Source organism: Tachyglossus aculeatus, chromosome X2, assembly GCF_015852505.1.
Source record: "Tachyglossus aculeatus isolate mTacAcu1 chromosome X2, mTacAcu1.pri, whole genome shotgun sequence".
Classification (NCBI taxonomy): Eukaryota; Metazoa; Chordata; class Mammalia; order Monotremata; family Tachyglossidae; genus Tachyglossus; species Tachyglossus aculeatus.
Window position 1 is genome coordinate 9,103,450 of NC_052100.1, and position 20,824 is coordinate 9,124,273.

General features: G+C 53.4%; 2 protein-coding genes across 3 annotated transcripts; one reads left to right on the forward strand and one right to left on the reverse strand.

The window, feature by feature from the left end:
- The first annotated feature begins 9,362 nt into the window (after positions 1-9,362).
- On the forward strand, positions 9,363-12,401 carry ATG4D (autophagy related 4D cysteine peptidase). Of its 2 annotated transcripts, XM_038771273.1 has the most exons (10): positions 9,363-9,685; positions 10,131-10,214; positions 10,300-10,473; positions 10,565-10,823; positions 11,003-11,067; positions 11,224-11,357; positions 11,456-11,534; positions 11,650-11,726; positions 11,808-11,927; positions 12,045-12,401. In XM_038771273.1, exons 1-10 carry the CDS (start codon positions 9,496-9,498, stop codon positions 12,216-12,218), a joined length of 1,356 nt encoding a protein of 451 aa, XP_038627201.1. In that variant the 5' UTR covers positions 9,363-9,495; the 3' UTR covers positions 12,219-12,401. The 2 variants fall into 2 exon arrangements, with proteins under 2 accessions (XP_038627201.1, XP_038627200.1); XM_038771272.1 differs by having other exon boundaries at positions 11,003-11,357.
- A 485-nt stretch (positions 12,402-12,886) lies between these two features.
- KRI1 (KRI1 homolog) lies at positions 12,887-19,591 on the reverse strand. The gene is made up of 19 exons (XM_038770933.1): positions 19,498-19,591; positions 19,309-19,385; positions 18,414-18,519; positions 17,824-17,947; positions 17,414-17,471; positions 17,245-17,291; positions 17,055-17,151; positions 16,844-16,921; positions 15,858-15,988; positions 15,400-15,526; positions 15,191-15,286; positions 14,934-15,104; positions 14,572-14,650; positions 14,406-14,479; positions 14,088-14,244; positions 13,796-13,926; positions 13,623-13,687; positions 13,440-13,535; positions 12,887-13,350 (listed from the first exon to the last, which is right to left on the reverse strand). The coding sequence occupies exons 1-19, from the start codon at positions 19,589-19,591 to the stop codon at positions 12,993-12,995; spliced, it is 2,166 nt and encodes a 721-aa protein (XP_038626861.1). The 3' UTR covers positions 12,887-12,992.
- Positions 19,592-20,824: the final 1,233 nt, after the last annotated feature.

Consider the following 20,824-nt stretch of genomic DNA (forward strand, 5'->3'; position numbering starts at 1 on the left):
GGGAACCCAACCACTCACAAGCCTTCAGCTGCCCCTCTCTGTGGATGGTTTGGACGACTGCCAAATCTACTTCGCTAACCGGCACCTTTCACCTTCTCTGCAATCTCACAGCCCCGCTTATCTCTAGAACATCTCCACCTAGATGTCTTGCCCATACCTTAAGCCCAATATGTCTAAAACTGAACCGCTCTAGTCATTTCCACACTCCTCCACTAAACTTTCCCATCACGGTCAACACCACCACCCTCTTTCCTGACCCAGAAACCTCAGTTACCTCATCTGTAAAATGGGGATTAAGACTGTGAGCCCCGTGTGGGACATGGACTGTGTCCAACCTGATTGGCTTGCGCCGACCCCAGCACTTAGTACAATGCCTGGCACATAGCGCTTAACAAATACCATTAACAAACAACCTCCGATGGTTACCCATTCTTCTGCACATCAAGCAGAAACTCCAGATCATTGAGTGGTTTTAAGGCACTCCATCAGCTCTCTCCCTCTTGCTTGTCAGCTCTTTTCCCACTACATACTGCTTGCCGTTCCTCCCACGCTAACTTTCTCACTGTGGCTCATCTTCAACTCTCCAGCCTCTGATGCCTGGAACTCCCTCCCCCGTCAAATCTGCCAAACAGCAGCTCTCTCTGTTTTCCAATGTCTCCTCAAATCCCACCTTCAGGAAGCATTCCCCGATTAAACGCCCCCTTCCCAGGTCACATCCATCCAACAGTCAAAAGCTGGCCTTGGAACTGATGTTTTTTCATCCTAACAAGATTAATTTTATTCATTTGTCTATTTATCCTTCTAAACTTTTGCTGGCCACACCGATAGCATTTGTGAGTGGCTTGTGTCTGTCGGTCCCCCCGACGTAAACCGTAAACTCCTGAAGTGCAGGATCGGGATCTTTTACTTGATTGGACTCTCCCATGTGCTTCATTCGTACTGCGCTCTGCATACGTGCCCAGTGAATGTGATTGATTGATCAGTCGGGCTCCAGTTCTCGTAAGGCCCCTGCCTCTTCCCACTCCTGCAGAATATGGGGTGTCCATTTTTCTGGTATTCGTTGAACACTTACTAAGTGCCAGGCACTGTTCTAAGAGCTGGGGTAGATACAAGGTAATCAGGTTGGGCACAGTCCATGTCCCACAAGGGGCTCACAGTCTTAATCCCATTTTACAGATGAGGGAACTGAGGCCAAGAGAAGTGAAATGACTTACCCAAGGTCACACAGCAGACAAGTGGCGGAGCTGGAATCAGGACCCAGGTCCTTCTGATTCCTAGTCCCAAGCTTTATCCATTAGGCCACGCCGCTTCTCTAGGCCACGCTCTCTGAGCCTGGGGAGCTCTTTTTTTGAGGGGGGGGGGGCCTCAGTACAAGGGACTGTGAGCAAAGAGGTGAGAGGAGATGGAGGCTGCCAGAGTTCCCCACCATGCCAGAGACCCGGGCCTCTTCCCCAAGTCTAAGATGGTGGAACATAGAATGATCAGAGCGAATGCTGGGGGGTGTGCAGCCAACAAGGAAGGATCTAAAATTAGAACTCAGGGTGAACATCGAACACGTTCTGTGGACACCCAGATCCTGGTTTCCTTCCCCTCCACTCGGATCCTGTCCTGGATGCTGATGGCCTAAGGCAGTGGGATTGGAAACTGGCCAACAAGGAGAGGCCCAGGGACCATGTCTAATTCCCAACTGGGAAGTCTTTCTCAACACTTTGTACAGTGCTCTGCACACAGTGCGCACTTAATAAATGCTATTACTATAAGCGTCGGGCTTGGGATGAATGCCTTGCCCCAGAACCTGGCCTTGGGATACAAGGGGGCGGGATTGTAAACTGGCCAATCATAGAGACGGTGAAGGGATTTGGGGCCATTTAGGAAAGGCCCAAAGTCAGGGTTTGGCGTTAATGCCATTCCCAAGCAGAGACAGGTCCGGGCCTCAAGAAGACTACAGCCTAAGGGGAGGGCAGGATCCCAAACGGGCTAAAGGGAGAGGCCACGGGAAGAAGGAGGAACAGAGCTCATGGCCAGAGACCCCTGGGTCTTCGGCTTTGGGAGAGTCTCTCCGTGGGTCTGGCAGCATTAGCGCTTAGTACAGTGCTCCGCACACGGTAAGAGCTCAATAAATACGATTAAGTGAATGAATGAATGAATGAATTCTCTCCGGGCTAGACTCACCCATCAAGAAGCCTCCCTCTCTCCACCACTTCCTTCCCCGCCCCCTCATTTTATAGTCTTGGGTTTCCCTTGTCAGCAGCACCGCCCCCCCCGCCCCTCCCCCAAGATCCCTGGTAGCAAATTATTTCAGGGGTGCCTAGCTGGGAGGAGGTGGGACAGCGACGGGAGGCCCTGGTTCAGCCCAACCGGGAACTGGGGAGGGAGCCAGGGAAGGACTCAGGACCGCATTGGAAATTCACGGTGCTTCCAGGTCGGGGGTGGAGGTGGGGTGGAGAAGGGGTTGACCTCCTCGCCAGGGCCCCTGACCACCTCTTCCACCTTCCTGCCTCTGCGGAGGGTCTCCGAAAAGTCAGTCTCCAAAAAGTCAGAGTCCTAAGGCTGCCTATTCCGAGGGTGGGGGCCAGTCACAGCCCGTGGGTGGTTTAGTGGGGAGCCACTGGGTGGGGGCTGGGGAAAAGGTGAGGTTGTAACAGGACCAAACAGGATGGGGGCCGGGGGAGTGAACTGGGCAAGGTTGCAGCTGGGCAATCTCTAGGCTGCGTGGGTTGACCACATTAATCCTTCCCACCCTGGATTCACATCCCGGGAAACTATTGGAGTCTGGGGATACGGAGTTCTCCCGTTCCCCCACCCTCTGAGCCAAATCACAAGTCACCTGCGAGGTGGAGTCCTACTCTGTTCCCTGGCTAGTCCGATTATCCATCCCTCCCGGGTCAACCAATAAAGCCTTCTCCTTAGTTTTAGAGAATCCACCGCTGCTTGGTCCATTGCCAATTTGGCGGGTGATTTTGCTCCCTCCACTCTTCTCCCCACTTCCTGGGACAATCCAGTGCAGGGATTCTGGTCCCTGGAGAGTAGGCTGAGACCACTTCCTTCCTTCCCTGCCCTCCCCGTCACCTCTGTTCCTTATGGTTTGAGGAGGATGGGGTTGGTCCTCACCAAAGCCTCTGGCTGGGAGGCTGAGGGCTCAACCAGCTCCTCCGCCCACTCCCTGCTCTCGCTTCCACGTGTCCCAGCTCGCATGGCCTGGGCTCAGCCGGATTCCCGCGCCTCAGTCTCCCTGCAGCTGCACACCCGGCTCTGCCGGTTCCTCTGGCTGGAGGAGGGGCGTGGGGGGGGGGGGGGGGAGAGGGGGAGACGAAGGGCCCAGTGAGCCACCTTCTACCCAGGCCGCGAAGCAGAGGGAAGGGCAGAAGTTTTCTGGGGAGACAAGCAGAAGGCGGCTGGAAGACTACCCAAGGTTGCTGAGCCTCACTTAGCCAGACCCTCACACCTCCCGCCACTTCGGGGAACTTTGGCCTGGGGCCAGGGGCGAACCTTATGGTTGAACTCGGGGAAACCCATCCCCGGACTCTAAAAACTTCCTCAGTAATCCTGCCTCCAGAACATCTCTACTTGGATGTCCCGACGGCACCTCAATCAATCAATCAATCAATCCATTGTATTTCTTGAGCACTTACTGTGTGGTGTGCAGAGACTGTAATCTCGTTGTGGGAAGGGAAATGTGTCTGTAGTATTGTTATATTGTACTCTTCCAAGCGCCTTGTAATAATAATGTTGATATATACACCTGTATATATGTATATATGTTTGTACATATTTATTACTCTATTTATTTATTTGTACATATCTATTCTATTTATTTTATTTTGTTAGTATGTTTGGTTTTTGTTCTGTCTCCCCCTTTTAGACTGTGAGCCCACTGTTGGGTAGGGACTGTCTCTATATGTTGCCAATTTGTACTTCCCAAGCGCTTAGTACAGTGCTCTGCACATAGTAAGCGCTCAATAAATACGATTGATGATGATGATGATGATATTTGTTAAGCGCTTACTATGTGCAAAGCACTGTTCTAAGCGCTGGGGTAGATACAAGGTAATCAGGTCCCACGAGGGGCTCACAGTCTTCACCCCCATTTTACAGATGAGGTAACTGAGGCCCAGAGAAGTGAAGTGACTTGCCCAAAGTCACACAGCTGACAAGTGGTGGAGCCGGGATTTGAACCCATGGCCTCTGACTCCAAAGCCCGGGCTCTTTCCACTGAGCCACGCTGCTTCCCCTTATATAGAAAAACGCTCAGTAAATATGATTGACTGACTGACATTATGTCCAGCACTGAACTCATCATCTTCCCTCGCAAATCCCCTCCTGCTCCTAACTTTCTCCATATCACTTGATAACACTACCATCCTCCCCATCTCAGGAGCCCACGCCCTTAGCATTTCCTTAACTCCTCCCTCTCTTTCAACGTCCGTATTGAGTCTATTGCAAAATCCTGCCACTGTCTTCTTCCACAACATTTCCAGGATCTGCCCCTTCCTCTCCATCCAAATGGCCCCCCACATGCTGGTCCAGGTGTTTGTGATATTACTTGGCTTAATTACGGCCTTCAAACTTCCTCCTTGATCTCTGTGTCCCTACGTCCCTCCCTTCTTCAGTCCATACTGAAGTTTTCCTGCCCAATTATTTTTCTAAAATATCATTGGGCACATGCTTCCCCACTCCTCAAAAGCCTTCAGTAGTTGCCCAGCCAATCAATGGTATTTATTGAGCACTTACTATGTGCAGAGCAGTGTACTAAGTGGGAAAAGACAATAGGAAAGACTAGACAGATATGATCCCTGCACAGACTAGAGGGGGACACCGACATTAAAATACATTACAGAGGGATTCGGACCTAAATGCTGTAGGGCTGGGGAGGGGTGAATATCGAAGTTCTTAAGTCTTCTCCACATCAAACAGAAACTCCTGACCACTGGCTTCAATAATAATAACAACTGCGGTATTTGTTAAGTGCTTACTATGTGCCAGGCCCTGTATTAAGCACTGGGGTGGATACAAGCAAATGCGAGTGGACAGAGTCCTTGTCCCATGTGGGGCTCACAGTCTCCCATTTTACAGATGAGATAACTGAGGCACAAAGGAGTGAAGTGACTTATCCAAGGTCACACAGCCGACGAAAGAAAGGGTTTCAGAGCCTGGGCTGCTTCATTGGATGGACCCCCCCCCCCCACCTCATCAAGTAAGGCAGCCTGTCCAACGTGGGAGCCAAGGCCCGGGACGAGGAGGGAAACAGAGGAACGGTAAGAGAGACCTCTGCTAGTCCTCTTGAGCTCCTAGGTGTCCCATCCCATCCAGGCTGCTCTTGCTCAGTTAGTCAGTCGATCATATTTATTCAGTGCTTAATTGTGCAGGGCCCTGTAATAACAATAACAATGATGATGACATTTGTTAAGCGCTTACTATGCGCAAAGCACTGTTCTAAGCGCTGGGGAGGATACAAGGTACTAAGCACTTGGGAGGATACAATATAATATTAATTATTATAGTATCTGTTAAGCGCTTACTATGCACCAGGCGCTGTTCTAAGCTCCGGGGTAGAGGCAAGATTGGCAAGGGTTGGACACAGTCCCCGCCCCACATGGGGTCACAGTCTTAATGCCCATTTTACAGGTGAGGCACTGAGAGGTTAAGTGACTTGCCCAAGGTCACACAGTAGACAAGTGGTAGAGCCGGGACTAGAACCCAGATCCCTCTGACTCCCAGGCCCGTGCTCTATAACAGACACATTCCCTGCCCACAGTGAGCTTACAGGCTAGAGGGGGAGCTACATATTAATATAAATGAATGCATTACAGATATGTACATAAGTGCTGTGGGGTTGGGAGGGGGATGAGTAAAAGGAGCAAGTTAGGGTGATGCAGAAGGGATTGGAAGAAGAGGAAAAGAAGGCTGTCAGGATAGGCCTGTTGGAGATGTGAAGGGAAAAGCGTCATTGTCAGATTCATTCATTCAACTGTATTTATTGAGCACTTACTGTGTGCAGAGCACTGTACTAAGTGCTCGAGCGAGTACAATATAACAATAAACAGACACGTTACCTGCCCACAACAAACCTACAGCCTGGGTGGAGGGAGGGAGACAGACATTAATATAAATAAATAAATTAGAGATATGTACATAAGTTCTGTGGGGAAGTATAAGAAGAGGAAGGGGGGCTTAGGGAAGGTCTCTTGGAGGAACTGTGTTTTCAATAGGGCTTTGAAAGGGAGGAGAGTAACTGTCTGTTTGATTTGAGGAGGGAGGGTGCTCCAGGCCAGAGGCAGGATGAGCGGCGACATAGAAGAGATCGAGGTACAGTGAGAAGGTTAGCACGAGACGGGCAAAGTGTTTGGGCTGGGTTGTAGTAGGAGAGTAGCAACGTGAGGTAGAAGGGAGCAAGGCGATTGAGTACTTTAAAGCCAAAGGTGAGGAGTTTCTGTTTGATGCGGAGGTGGTTGGGCAACCACTGGAAATTCTTGAGGAGGGGGGAAATGTGGACTGAGCATTTTTTGTAAGAAAAATGATCTGGGCAGCAGAGTGAAGAAAGGACTGGAGTGGAGAGAAACAGGAGACTGGGAGGTCGGCAAGGAGGCTGATACAGTAATCAGATGGGGATGGGGGTCCTGGAACCCAGATTTTCAGATGCCCAGACCCTTGGGCATCCCCAGGCTCCAGCTGGAGTCTCAGGCTGAGCCAGGCTGCTAATAATAATAATGATGGGATTTGTTAAGTGCTTACTATGTGCCGAGCACTGTTCTAAGTGCTGGGGTAGGTAATAATCAAGTTGGTCACAGTCCCTGTCCCATGTGGGACTCACAGTCTTAATTCCCATTTTACAGATGAGGTAATCGAGGCCCAGAGAAGTGAAGTACTCGCCCAAGGTCACACTGCCGACAAGTGACTTTGGGCAAGTCCCTTCACTTCTCTGGGCCTCAGTTCCCTCATCTGTAAAATGGGGATTAAGACTGTGAGCCCCCCGTGGGACAACCTGATCACCTTGTAACCTCCCCCAGCGCTTAGAACAGTGCTTTGCACACAGTAAGTGCTTAATAAATGCCATCATTATCATTATTTTTATGGGTTCAAATCCCGGCTCCGCCAATTGTCAGCTGGGTGACTTTGGGCAAGTCACTTAACTTCTCTGGGCCTCAGTTACCTCATCTGTAAAATGGGGATGAAGACTGTGAGCCCCCCGTGGGACAACCTGATCACCCTGTAACCTCCCCCAGCGCTTAGAACAGTGCTTTGCACATAGTAAGCGCTTAATAAATGCCATTATTATTATTATTATTGTAACCTCACCTCCCTTCTCTCCTTCTGCAGCCCACCCCGCACCCTCCGCTCCTCCGCCGCTAATCTCCTCACCGTGCCTCGTTCTCGCCTGTCCCGCCGTCGACCCCCGGCCCACGTCATCCCCCGGGCCTGGAATGCCCGCCCTCCCCACATCCGCCAAGCTAGCTCTCTTCCTCCCTTCAAGGCCCTACTGAGAGCTCACCTCCTCCAGGAGGCCTTCCCACACTGAGCCCTTTCCTTCCTCTCCCCCTCGTGCCCCTCTTCATCCCCCCATCTTACCTCCTTCCCTTCCCCACAGCACCTGCATATATGTATAGATGTTTGTACATATTTATTACTCTATTTATTTATTTATTTTACTTGTACATATCTATTCTATTTATTTTATTTTGTTAGTATGTTTGGTTTTGTCTCCCCCTTTTAGACTGTGAGCCCACTGTTGGGTAGGGACTGTCTCTATATGTTGCCAACTTGTACTTCCCAAGCGCTTAGTACAGTGCTCTGCACACGTGTAGTAAGCACTCAATAAATATGATTGATGATGATGATGATGATGATTTGTTACTCTATTTATTTATTTATTTATTTTGCTTGTCCATATCTATTCTATTTATTTTATCTTGTTAGTATGTTTGGTTTTGTTCTCCATCTTCCCCTTTTAGACTGGGAGCCCGCTGGTGGGTAGGGACCGTCTCTAGATGTTGCCAAATTGGACTTCCCAAGAGCTCTGCACACAGTAAGCGCTCAATAAATACGATTGATGATGATGCTGATGCTTTGTTACTCTATTTATTTATTTATTTATTTTCCTTGTCCATATCTATTCTATTTATTTGATTTTGTCAGTATGTTTGGTTTTGTTCTCCGCCTCCCCCTTTTAGACTGGGAGCCCGCTGGTGGGTAGGGACCGTCTCTAGATGTTGCCAAATTGGACTTCCCAAGAGCTCTGCACACAGTAAGCGCTCAATAAATACGATTGATGATGCTGCTGATGCTTTGTTACTCTATTTATTTATTTATTTATTTTGCTTGTCCATATCTATTCTATTTATTTGATTCTGTCAGTATGTTTGGTTTTGTTCTCCATCTCCCCCTTCTAGACTGTGAGCCTGCTGTTGGGTAAGGACCGTCTCTAGACGTTGCCAACTTGGCCTTCCCAAGCGCTCTGCACACAGTAAGTGCTCAATAAATACGATTGATGATGATGATTTGCTACTCTATTTATTTATTTATTTATTTTGCTTGTCCATATCTATTCTATTTATTTGATTCTGTCAGTATGTTTGGTTTTGTTCTCCATCTCCCCCTTTTAGACTGTGAGCCCGCTGGTGGGTAGGGACCGTCTCTAGACGTTGCCAACTTGGCCTTCCCAAGCGCTCTGCACACAGTAAGCGCTCAATAAATACGATTGATGATGCTGCTGATGCTTTGTTACTCTATTTATTTATTTATTTTGCTTGTCCATATCTATTCTATTTATTTGATTCAGTCAGTATGTTTGGTTTTGTTCTCCGCCTCCCCCTTTTAGACTGGGAGCCCGCTGGTGGGTAGGGACCGTCTCTAGCTGTTGCCAACTTGGCCTTCCCAAGCGCTCTGCACACAGTAAGTGCTCAATAAATACGATTGATGATGATGATTTGCTACTCTATTTATTTATTTATTTATTTTGCTTGTCCATATCTATTCTATTTATTTGATTCTGTCAGTATGTTTGGTTTTGTTCTCCGCCTCCCCCTTTTAGACTGGGAGCCCGCTGGTGGGTAGGGACCGTCTCTGTAGGTTGCCAACTTGGCCTTCCCGAGCGCTCTGCACACAGTAAGCGCTCAATAAATACGACTGATGATGATGATGATGATGAACCTCCCCAGCGCTTAGAACAGTGCTTGGCACATAGGAAGCGCTTAACAAATACCATTATCATTATTAACGAATACCAGGGGAACCCCAAAAACTGCGCGGGGCCCTCGAGCCCCGGTGAGGGAGGCGCGCGCAGTTCCTTTCTCTCCGCTAGAGGGCGCGCAGCGCAGCCCGCCGCCGCTTCCGGGCGCTAAGATGGAGGCCGCCGCGGCCCCGGAGTGAATTGACAGCCCCGGTCCCCGCGCTCAGGTAAGGGATCAGCAAAGCGGGGAGGGGGGCTTGGATCGCCCCCACCCCCCGTTCCCGGCCCCCGGAAGAGCCCGGCCCGGCCCCTCCGCGCCCGGCGGCCCCATGAACCCGGTGTCGCCTGCCGCGGGCCAGTACCGGAGCGGAAGCCCCAACGGCCGAAAGCCGCCCGGCCCCAGGAACCGCGCCGGCCCGAGCGGGAGGTCGGAGGGAACGGGCCCCCCTGACAGGGATGCCGATGAGGTGGACCGCTTGAAGAGCCGCTTCCTCTCCGCCTGGAACAACGTGAAATATGGTGAGTGGCCTCATCATCATCATCAGTCATATTTATTGAGCGCTTACTGTGTGCAGAGCACTGGACTAAGCGCTTGGGAAGTACAAGTCGGCAACATATAGAGACGGTCCCTACCCAACAGCGGGCTCACAGTCGAAAAGGGGGAGACAGCGAACAAAACCGAACATACTAACAAAATAAAATAAATAGAGCCTTCTCGAAGTGGCTTAGAGAAACAGTGTGGCTCAGTGGAAAGAGCACAGGCTTTGGAGTCAGGGATCACGGGTTCGAATCCCAGCTCTGCCAATTGTCAGCTGGGTGGCCTCGACCGCCCCTCGCCCCCATTGCCCCTTGCCTGGGGGCAGGGAAGAGGGGGGAGTCCCCACCGCCCTCAGTTACCTCCTCCTCTCCCTCCCTCCACTGGTTCCATGGCCATCTCCCATCCAACCCCATCCTCCGCCTCCAGGCTGGACGGTCAAGACCCGGCCTAGTTTCAGCAAACTGTCCACCATTTACCTCTGTGGTCGCCACTACCGCTTTGAAGGTGAAGGTGAGTGAGCCTCCACCCCCCACCCACGTTCCCCCAATTCGCATCCCGCCAGAGGCCGACCGGTGCCCCATGTCCCTGCCCTCAGGTGATGTCGAGTCCTTCCAGAGGGACTTCGTGTCCCGCCTGTGGCTCACCTACCGCCGGGACTTCCCTCCGCTGGAGGGTAGCGCCTGGACCTCCGACTGCGGCTGGGGTTGCATGCTGCGAAGCGGCCAGATGCTGCTTGCCCAGGGACTCATCGTGCATCTGCTGTCCAGAGGTGGGGAGCAGGAGGTGGAAGGGGATGGGATGGGAAAGGTGGGAGATGCCGGCCAACCGGTCCCATTCGCCCACTCTCTCCCTCTGGCTAGACTGGATTTGGGCCGAAGCTGGGCCGGCTCCTAAGCTGGGCGAGCACCGACTCCTCAAAGGTGACCCCGGAGGGCCCAGCCGGTCCCTGGCCCCGCCACCCCTCCAGGAGCAAGAGCGGCAGCATCGGCGCATCGTGTCATGGTTTGCCGACCGCCCCCAGGCCCCCTTCAGCCTGCACCGGCTGGTGAGGCTGGGCCAGGGCTCAGGCAAGAGGGCGGGAGATTGGTATGGCCCATCCCTCACTGCCCACTTGCTCAGGTGAGCCCCGGGGGTGGGGAGGTGGAAGGGTAGGTGAGGGGGGCGGGAGGGAGAGCACACCAGCCCCCATTTACCCCTGCCCCATCTCTAACTCTTGTCACCTCCACCCCCCGCGTAAAGCCCAAGCTCTACCGCCTCCCTCCCACCTCAGAGCCCCCTCCTCTTCTCCCACCCCTCAGGAAAGCTGTGGAGGGCAGCTCAGAGGTGAGCGGCATGGTGGTGTACGTAGCTCAGGACTGCACGGGTAAGGAGGTGGTTTTGGCTCCTTCTCCCAAGCCCCTGGGGTCCAAGATGGGTTCTGCGGGGCATCGCTTCCAGCAGCGGAGGGGAATAGCCCAAGCTGTTCACTTGACTCCTCCCTTCCGTACCAACTCCCCCTCTTCCCCCCCGCCCAATTCAGTCTACAAGGCCGACGTGGCCAGGCTGGCCGGTCAGCCAGGGGACCCTGAGGCTGAATGGAAATCCATCATCATCCTGGTGCCAGTGCGTCTGGGCGGTGAGACCCTGAACCCTGCCTACATGCCGTGCATTAAGGTGCCAGACTGCGGCCAGCACGGGGTGGTGGAGGGAGGACGGAGAGAGGGCGATCGAGCTTGGGGCAGGTCCCTAAGCTCCCGGCTTCCCCGTCCCAGGAGCTGCTGCGGATGGAGCCGTGCCTGGGGATCATCGGTGGGAAGCCCAAGCATTCCCTCTACTTCATCGGCTACCAAGGTAGGGAGCCCTGGGTGGTTCCCCAACCTCTCCAGGCCCACGGCCGTTTCAGCTTCCCAATACTCACATCCTCCCCCGCCCCCCTAACACCCTCCCCACCCACTGGCCTTTGCAGACGATTTTCTCCTCTATCTGGATCCCCACTACTGCCAGCCATGTGTGGACACCATGAAAGACAGCTTCTCTTTGGAGGTCAGTGGCTCCTCTTCCCTCTTTCCCCACCTCCTCCCCTTCTTGGCCCAAGGGAGCCCCTGACCAGCCTGTGCCTTCCAGTCATTCCACTGCACAGCCCCCCGCAAGCTGCCTTTTGCCAAGATGGACCCCAGCTGCACCGTTGGTTTCTATGCGGGCACCAGGAAGGATTTTGAGTCACTGTGTTCCCAGCTGCTACAGGTGAGCCGAGCTGGGCAGGGGGAGGGAGAGGGGACACCGTAGGGTGGGAGAAGCGCAAGGGGCAGGGCAGCAGAGACAGCACCGGCAACTCACGACCCCCCTCTCCCCCCACCCCAGGCACTGAACTCCACAGCTACCCGTTACCCCATGTTCACCGTGGCTGAGGGCCATGGCCAGGATGACCACTGCTCCCCGCTGACTCAACGGACAGTCCGGGCCACCTCCCAGCCTCGGGCTGGATGGCTGGGTAGGGCTAAGCACTCCAGCCCTGAAGACTTTGTGTTTTTATAGGGACACTCCCCACCCTGCCCCATCCCCCCTCAAAGGGGGTGCACACAGAACTATTTATTTTATTTATGGTTAAGGAAGCAGGGTTGCAGGGCCTTTAACCCTAAAAGGGTGGGGTCAAAAGCAATAAACTCAGGATCAGTCCGGAGGGAATGGGACTCTTCAGACGAGCCCCCTCCGCCCCCCCCCCACCCCTTGCAAAAAAAGCCTCGGGGTGGGTATTGTCTGCTGCTCTCTTTCAATTCCAGAATAAACAAAAAAAAATCAGCACTTGTTGCAAACAGACCAAATCTGCCCCCCTGTCAGCTCTGGGCAGCTAGGAGGCCAGTCCCCTCTTCAGGCATCTCTGGGGCGGGCATCCTCCTCAGCCACAATCTGTACTTGCTGTACCTAAGACTACGGAGCCCCAACCTTTGCACCCATTCCCCGGGATAGGGTCAATCCAGCCCTCCGCTGGAGCCCCGCAGGTGGCCACACTGGATTCTTATCCCAATTGTGGAGACCGGAGCCCAAGGGCAGTTCCCGCCCCTCTGCAGGCATCCAAGTCCATGTCACCTTACGCCTTTGCGGGGTGGCGGATGGGAGCGTCAGCCCATCACATATACAAAATAGCATATTGGTTTATTTTGCACTTTGCACCAGCTTGGAAGGTGGTGGTGCGGTGTGGGGGGGGGGTAGGCTGACAGGCAGCCGGACGGGGATAGGGGAAAGGGAGAACTACAGCCCGGCCCCAATCCCAGCAGGGACTGCGGCTCTCCAGTCTGATTCCTTGGGGGCTCAGGCCTCGGCCTGGGGTCGGGGGCTGGCCCGGCGCTGTCGTTTTCGCTTCTCCCGCAGCAGCTGGCGGTAGTGAAGGCGCCTGGCATTCAGCCCATAGGCCTGCAGCCTCCCACGGCTGAACTCCCGCCCCCCCAGTTTCACCCGCTCTCCCAACATAGCTTTCAGCCAGAGCCTCTTCTTCCTGGATCTCTGGCTCTCTCCGGACCCCCCAGGCGGGGCAGGGGTGGGCAGGGTGGATGGCTCGGCCGGAGCGGTCCCCACCCGGATCCTCTTCTCTACAGGCTCCTCGCTTCTCACCCCGGCCTCTTCTTCGGCTTCCTCCTCCTCAGCAGGAGATTCCTCAGGATCTTTGGATCTGGGAGGGAGAGAGGGGGAGGATCGAGGTTAGAAGGGGTGGGGTCTTGGATCTGGGGGGAGGGATCATCTGTAGACATGGCCTCTTACTCAGTAGCCAGGGACTTCAGAATCTGCCGTTTCTTCCATGTGTTCTGCCCCTTCAGACTGAAAGCTTTCTTGTCTCGCAGCTCCTCCTGCTCAGAACTACATCCACAAAGATTACGGCTCTCATCCCGCACAGCCCTTCGGTGGGACAACCTCCCACCCCAACAGACGGGCCCAGCCCCTCACCGGTACATGCAGGTCTTCTTCAGTGAACACCAGCGATTCAGCTCTTTGTCATCCGCAGCCAGGATCTGCGTGGGGAGAGGAGGGCCGCGGGGTGAGGTAGCTGCAGCACAGACGGGGCAGCTCCCCATCAGATTCCCGCCCGCCCCCTCCCCATCGCACTCTCTGACAGGCACCTCCTCAGTGCTGAGGCCAAAGTCACAGGGCAGGACAGAGCGGTACTTAAAGCGGCACGGCAGGTCATCGATGATGTCCTCGTAGTCCAGCTGGTAGAACTCGTCCAGGTACTGCTCAAAGGTCCTGGCCTCTGGAGGGGATGGGAGAGGAGGAAAAAAAGGGGAAAGATGGGAAGGGGATTCTGGGCTTTAGTACACGTCCTGTCATCTCTAGGGTTAGCCCTTACACACCCACCCAGGGTGGGGTGACAAGTTGAAAAGGATGGTTGGGCGTGTCAAAAAGGAAGCGTACCCGGGTCAAAAGTTGGCTTCTCCCTTGTCATGGCCTGTGCAAAGTAGGATTTCCGCTTCTTTTTGCCCAGCTGCAGCGTGTCTCTTCCTATCCTCATCTTCTTTGCCTTCTTCCCGGCCGGCCAGGGCTGCTGGCTGGGGTCATAGTCTGCATCCATCTGGGTGGAGTGGACGGACATTGTCAGAACAGAGCTGGGGTGGTCCAGACATGCATACACACGCTCTTTTCCCGCCCTCATCGGCCTCAAAAAGAGCCTGATAGCTACTCGTCCCCCCACAGGAGGGCTTCTGGATACCAGGGGGTGGCACCTGGACCTACATTGAAGTTGGGGTCTTCACAGTGAAGTTCGCTGCTTCCCCCAGTGTCCGTCCATGTGTCCCAATTCCACTCCTCTGCAGGGGGAAGAGAAGATGATGGTACCATCCCCGCCCTCCCCCTAACCCCTCCCTCAATCCATCTGGGCCCAGACCCAGCAGGAACCCACCATCATCGAGTCCTTCCTCTTCCTCAAACTGTGGCTTCTCCTCTTCTCCGACGCCATAGAACTCATCTCCAAAACACTTCTGTAAGGTGGGGGAGAGGAAAAGGTCACTTGAGCCCAGCTGCTGCCGAGGCCAGGATGGGCGGTACCCCCCCCCCCCGCCCCAACTTTCACCTACCCTTCAAATCAATCAATCAATCAATCAATGGTATCTCTCGGGTGCTTCCAGTGTGCTCAGCACATGGGATGAGAGAAAATACATTACAATGGAGTTGGGAGCCACAGTTCCCACCCTCAAGGAGCTAGGGAACACAGGTGAGAGGTAGGCAAGCCAGACGCAGCTCATGTCTGGGGCAGACAAAGACCTGCATGAGTTGGTCGTGCTGGGCGGGATCGAAGTCTTCCTCGAGATCATCCTCATTGAAGCCAACTGTCTCGTTGCCTGTGATCTCCCGCAGCTTCTCCAGCTTGGCCAGAATCTCCCGCCGTTTCAGATTCTTCAGCTGCTTCAGCTCCTCCTGCTTCTTGGCTTTCTCCTGTGGAGGGTCGAGCAGATGGCAGGATGCCCGGGCCCAGTCAATGGGGCCCCTCCCCGCTCCCCGCCAGGCAGCCAGCTGCTCACCTTCTTCTTTCGCTCCCGCATTTCCTCCCGCTTCTCTTTCCTCCGCTCGTCCTTCCTGCGCACTGAGGTGGAGATGGTCCGAGGGTAGGTCATCACCTGTCGTGGGACCAACGGGGCCAGCTGAGTCCCGGCCCTATTTCCCCGTCCACTCCACGGGGTCCAGTTCCAGCCCCCCACCACCCCCCAACATCTGTGGTGGGGAGTCTCACCGCCTCAGAGCCTGGCTCTTCAAAGCGAAAATTGTATTTGCGCTCAAAGTCCTCCTGCTTTTTCAGGAACAGCTCCCCCTCGTCGGAAGAGTCCTGTAGCACCAGCTGGCCCCCAGCCCCCGCGAACCTGGTGACAGAAAATACAACACGGCACTTATTATTAGGGTATTTGTTGCGAGTTCGCTATGTGTCAAGCACTGTTCTGAGCGCTGGGGTAGACACAAGGTAATCAGTTCCTGTTCCGCACAGGCTCACTATCTATGTAGGAGGAAGAACAGGCATTGAACCCTCATTTTACAGATGAGGAAACTGAGGTACAGAGAAGCAATCTGCCCAAAGTCATAAAGGAGACAAGTGGCAGAGCTGGGATTAGAACCCAAGTCCTCTAACTCCTAGGCCTCTCCCTTTCCATTAGGCCACGCTGCTCTGACCCTGGCCCTCAGCTGCCAGACACCTACCTGTCCTCCTCTTCTTCTTCCTCCTCTTCCTCCTCCTCCTCTTCCTCATAACCCTTATTCAGGATATAATCCCGCAGGAATTTCTCCCCTTCATCCAGTTTCGGGTTGCTCCAATACTCTTTCAGATGGGTCTGTGGGAAAGGAACATAGGTCAAGAGGCTCAATATGACCAGGATGGATTAAGACCAGGCAACTGTATTTACTTAGCGCTTATTGTGGAAATCGCTTGGGAAAGTATAATGAAGTGAAGAGACATGACCCTGCCTTCGAGAAGCTGACAGTTTAATGGATGCAGAGTACTGTCTTTGGTACATTAGAGAAGCAGCGTGGCTCAGTGGAAAGAGCGTGGGCTTGGGAGTCAGAGGTCATGGGTTCGAATCCCACCTCCCCCACATGTCTGCTGTGTGACCTTGGGCAAGTCACTTCACTTCTCTGTGCCTCAGTTCCCTCATCTGTAAAATGGGGATTAAGACTGGGAGCCCCACGTGGGACAACCTGATCTCCTTGTATTCCCCCCAGCGCTTAGAACAGTGCTATGGACATAGTAAGCACTTAACAAATACCAACATTATTATTATTATTATTATAAAATAGAAGTAAATGACAAGAACCTTGCCCATGAGAAGTTTATCATCTAATGAGGAAGACATAGATAAACCATGGTTAAGGGTGAGGAGAGAAACAATGGGCCCAAGGGGATAAATAAATCAGTAACACACAAGCAGATCAATCTATGAAGGCAGAGGAGGCTGAGAAGGTGGCATAACTAGGAAGGCAGAGTAATGGAACAGGGAAGGGTTCCCGGAACAGGCGGCATTTTAGGAGGTGGCGAAGGGGCAAATGCGATACGGAGAACTCGGCCTTACAATTAACAAAAATAGCACGTTTGAGGTCCCCCACTGGGAAGACTTTAGTAACGACCCGGTCCACGCCAACAGGCAACACAGCCAAGACCCACCCCTGCCCGCCTAAGCCTAAGCCCTTACCAGTTCCTTCAACTCCTCCTCAGGAGGGATGTCCCGTTGTCCTTTTAGCCAGTCGATGTAGTCAGCCTCCTCCCGGGCCTAAAAGAAGGGGGAGGGGGGTGTGTGTGGCATGTGCTGGGGTAGGGGGAACAGAGTGAGGGGGAGACTCAAAGGCCCCATTCTCAGCATGTCTCAGCCTTGCCCCCAACCCCCAGGCCTGTCCCATCCCAACCTTGTCCTCTTTGGTCTGGGCCTTCTTCTGGAGCAAGCTGGACCCCCCTTCGCCTGCGCTCTCCTCCCCATCGCTGTCTGCCACAAATTGACGGAAACTGTGGGCACGAGAAAGGGCAGTAGTGTCAGCACCAGGGGCACCCGGGAGGCCTTCCCACCCAGACACTGCCCTCCTTTGCCCTCAAACTTACCTCTCCTTGATTTGTTTTTGCTCTTCAACATAGTTGAGGGAGGTGGTCTACCAGACAGAAGGACGTATTTCAGAGTCCCGCCCATCTCCCTTCCCTGCCCCCTCCCCTCAATTCCCTCCCACAGCCTAGCAGACTCCCCAGCTCTCAAGCCAGTGGTACCCCGCCTCACCTGTTGTTTCTGCCCTTCAGCTTCCCCACTGTCTGAATGTTCGTCATCTTCATACTTGCTACGAGAGGATTGAAAACAGGGAGCTTGAAGGTCTGAGCAATGGTGTGTTTTGTGTGTGTGCTGGGGGGTGGGAGATGGAGGAGGAGAGTGCACTAAGGTCCATCCCCCTCTGGCACCGCTACAGGGTGTTTCTAGGGAGTTGGCATTAGCCCCGTTGCCTTCCTGCACCAGCCTGGGCCACCAGCTGGAGTTGGTGCCTGGTTGGGAGGTGGGAAGTAGAACAAAAGAGAACTGTACCTATCCCAGTTCTTAGAACAGTGTTTGACACCTAGTAAGCACTTAAACACCAAAAAAAACCCCAACAACAACAAAAAAAACCCAACTCCAAAACCAGTCGTGTCTCTCCTCACCCTGCTTTCTCTAAAATGACCTTCCTCTCATAGTCCTTCAGGTACATGGGCTTCTCCTTCTTCTTCTTCTTCTGCCTCTTCTTCTCCTCCTCTTCTTCCTCATGCTCACTGTCAGAGGCAGACTCTGCATCCCCAGAGTGACGGGAACATATGAAGGGAAAAGGGAGAGAGCACAGGGGCTGGGTTCAGGGAGTTGGAAAAAATAAAAGCCGGGATGGGGACACTGGTGGCAAGGGGCGGGATCAATCAGTCGTATTTATTGAGCGCTTACTGTGTGCAGAGCACTGTACTAAGCGCTTGGGAAGTACAAGTTGGCAACATATAGAGACGGTCCCTACCCAACAGTGGGCTCACAGTCTAGAAGGGGGAGACAGAGAACAAAACAAAACGTATTAACAAAATAAAATAAATAGAATAGATGTGTACAAGTAAAATAGAGTAATAAATACGTACAAGCATATATACATATATACAGGTGCTGTGGGGAAGGGAAGGAGGTAAGGCCGGGGGGATGGAGAGGGGGAGGAGGGGGAGAGGAAGGAGGATGGGACCCAGGGGTGGAGTGGAGAGATTCCCCTGACCAGACCCACCTCTCCCCTCGTAGAAGGTGGTCTCCTTCTGATAGATGCAAGGATCCTTTTTCTTCAGCAAGGACAGAGTTCGATAGAAGTCCCGTTCCAGCCGGGGGTCGAACTCCTGCGATGGAGAGAGGGGATGGGAATGAGGTCAGGCACGGTAAGGGCCCGATCACGGGGGTCAATAGCTGAGTGGGGCAGGGGGCTTTCCTAAGCGTTTAGTGTGGTGCAGCGCACAAGGTAGACGCTCGGCAGATGCCGTCACTAATAATCAATCAATCGTATTTATTGAGCGCTTACTGTGTGCAGAGCACTGTACTGAGCACTTGGGAAGTCCAAGTTGGCAACATATAGAGACAGTCCCTACCCAACAGTGGGCTCACAGTCTAGAAGGGGGAGACAGAGAACAAAACCAAACATATTAACAAAATAAAATAAGTGGAATAGACATGTGCAAGTAAAATAAATAGAGTAATAAATACGTACAAACATATATACAGGTGCGGTGGGGAAGGGAAGGAGGTAAAACGTGGGGGATGGAGACTTGTACTTCCCAAGCGCTTAGTACAGTGCTCTGCACACAGTAATTGCTCAATAAATACGACTGATTGACTGATTAATATGTTTTGTTTTGTTCTCTGTCTCCCCCTTCTAGACTGTGAGCCCACTGTCGGGTAGGGACCGTCTCTAGATGTTGCCAACTCGCATTTCCCAAGCGCTTAAGTCCAGTGCTCTGCACACAGTAAGCGCTCAATAAATACGATTATTAGCGACGGTATCTGCCGAGCGTCTATGAATGAGTGCAAATGAATGGAGAGGGGGACGGGGCTCGGTCTGGGAAGGCCTCCTGGAGGAGGTGAGCTGGGGACTGGGCAGAAGGGGGGGAGAAAAGGGAGAGGGCGGCCCTTACCACACGCTCCTCGCTGGAGTCGGAGGAGGAGGAGGAGGAGTCGTCGGCGGCGCCCCGGTCGCCATATCGATCTTTCACTGGGTAGGGCGGGGTACATCGAGTCAGGGCCGGCCGGGCCGATGGGGTGCAATCTCAGGGCCCCCCCCCCTTCCTTCCTTCCTCCCTCCCTCCCCGCGCCCCCGCGCTCACGTCTCTGCAGCTCCTCGCGCTGCCGATAGCGGCCGTACCGCTCCGCGAAGGCCGCATTCACCCGCAGCGGGGACGAGCCGCGCGGCTCCGGCATGGTGGGCCCCTCCTCGCACTGCGCAGGCGCCAAGGCGTAGCCCCGCCCCCAACCTGGTGGCCCCGCCCCTCTCCGGCCTTCCGCCCCGCGGAACTCGCCCTCCCCCCTGGCTGGAAGGCGGAGCCGGGCAGGCCCGTGGCCTCCAGCCGCGGCCTGCCTAAAAGGTGACGAGTTTATTTTCTTTATTTTATTTTGTCAGTATGTTTGGGTTTGTTGTCTGTCTCCCCCTTCTAGACTGGGAGCCCACTGCTGGGTAGGGACTGTCTCTGTATATTGCCAAATTGTGCTTCCCAAGCGCTTAGTCCAGTGCTCTGCACACAGTAAGCGCTCAATAAATACGATTGATGATGATGATGACTGTCTCTATATGTTACCAACTTGTACTTCCCAAGCGCTTAGTACAGTGCTCTGCACACAGCGCTCAAATACGATTGATGATGACTGTCTCTATATGTTACCAGCTTGTACTTCCCAAGCGCTTAGTCCAGTGCTCTGCCCACAGTAAGCGCTCAATAAATACGATTGATGATGATGATGACTGTATATGTTACCAACTTGTACTTCCCAAGCGCTTAGTCCAGTGCTCTGCACACAGTAAGCGCTCAATAAATACGATTGATGATGATGATGACTGTCTTTATATGTTACCAACTTGTACTTCCCAAGCGCTTAGTACAGTGCTCTGCCCACAGTAAGCGCTCAATAAATACGATTGATGATGATGATGACTGTCTCTATATGTTACCAGCTTGTACTTCCCAAGCGCTTAGTCCAGTGCTCTGCCCACAGTAAGCGCTCAATAAATACGATTGATGATGATGACTGTCTCTATATATTACCAACTTGTACTTCCCAAGCGCTTAGCCCAGTGCTCTGCACACAGTAAGCGCTCAATAAATACGATTGATGATTGATGATGACTAGTTCCGCCCCTCCCTTTTCGCTCGCACGCCCCACGGAGACTCAGCTGAGGCCCATTGCCCCACTCCCCAGTTCCGGCCCTCCCTTCCGCTCCCCTCACCCCCAGCAGCCCCAACGGAAGGGAGACGGGATCGGTAAACGGGCGTGGTGTGGGGGGGATCAATCAATCAATCGTATTTATTGAGTGCTTACTGTGTGCAGAGCACTGGACTAAGCGCTTGGGAAGTCCAGGTTTATAATCATGATGGCATTTATTAAGCGCTTACTATGTGCAAAACACTGTTCTAAGCGCCGGGGAGGTTGCAACGTAAA

What these genes read in the sequence shown, in the direction of transcription:
- KRI1 (XM_038770933.1), bottom strand. Translation starts at nt 19,591, where the DNA reads ATGCCGGAGCCGCGCGGCTCGTCCCCGCTGCGGGTGAATGCGGCCTTC. An exon ending in GTCATTTTAGAGAAAGCAGG is followed by an intron (nt 17,472 to 17,823) that starts GTGAGGAGAGAC and finishes ATCCTCTCGTAG; the next exon opens with CAAGTATGAAGATGACGAAC. An exon ending in AAGAAGACCTGCATGTACCG is followed by an intron (nt 13,536 to 13,622) that starts GTGAGGGGCTGG and finishes TTGTGGATGTAG; the next exon opens with TTCTGAGCAGGAGGAGCTGC.
- ATG4D (XM_038771272.1), top strand. Translation starts at nt 9,496, where the DNA reads ATGAACCCGGTGTCGCCTGCCGCGGGCCAGTACCGGAGCGGAAGCCCC. An exon ending in CTGGAACAACGTGAAATATG is followed by an intron (nt 9,686 to 10,130) that starts GTGAGTGGCCTC and finishes CTCCGCCTCCAG; the next exon opens with GCTGGACGGTCAAGACCCGG. An exon ending in CTACTTCATCGGCTACCAAG is followed by an intron (nt 11,535 to 11,649) that starts GTAGGGAGCCCT and finishes TGGCCTTTGCAG; the next exon opens with ACGATTTTCTCCTCTATCTG.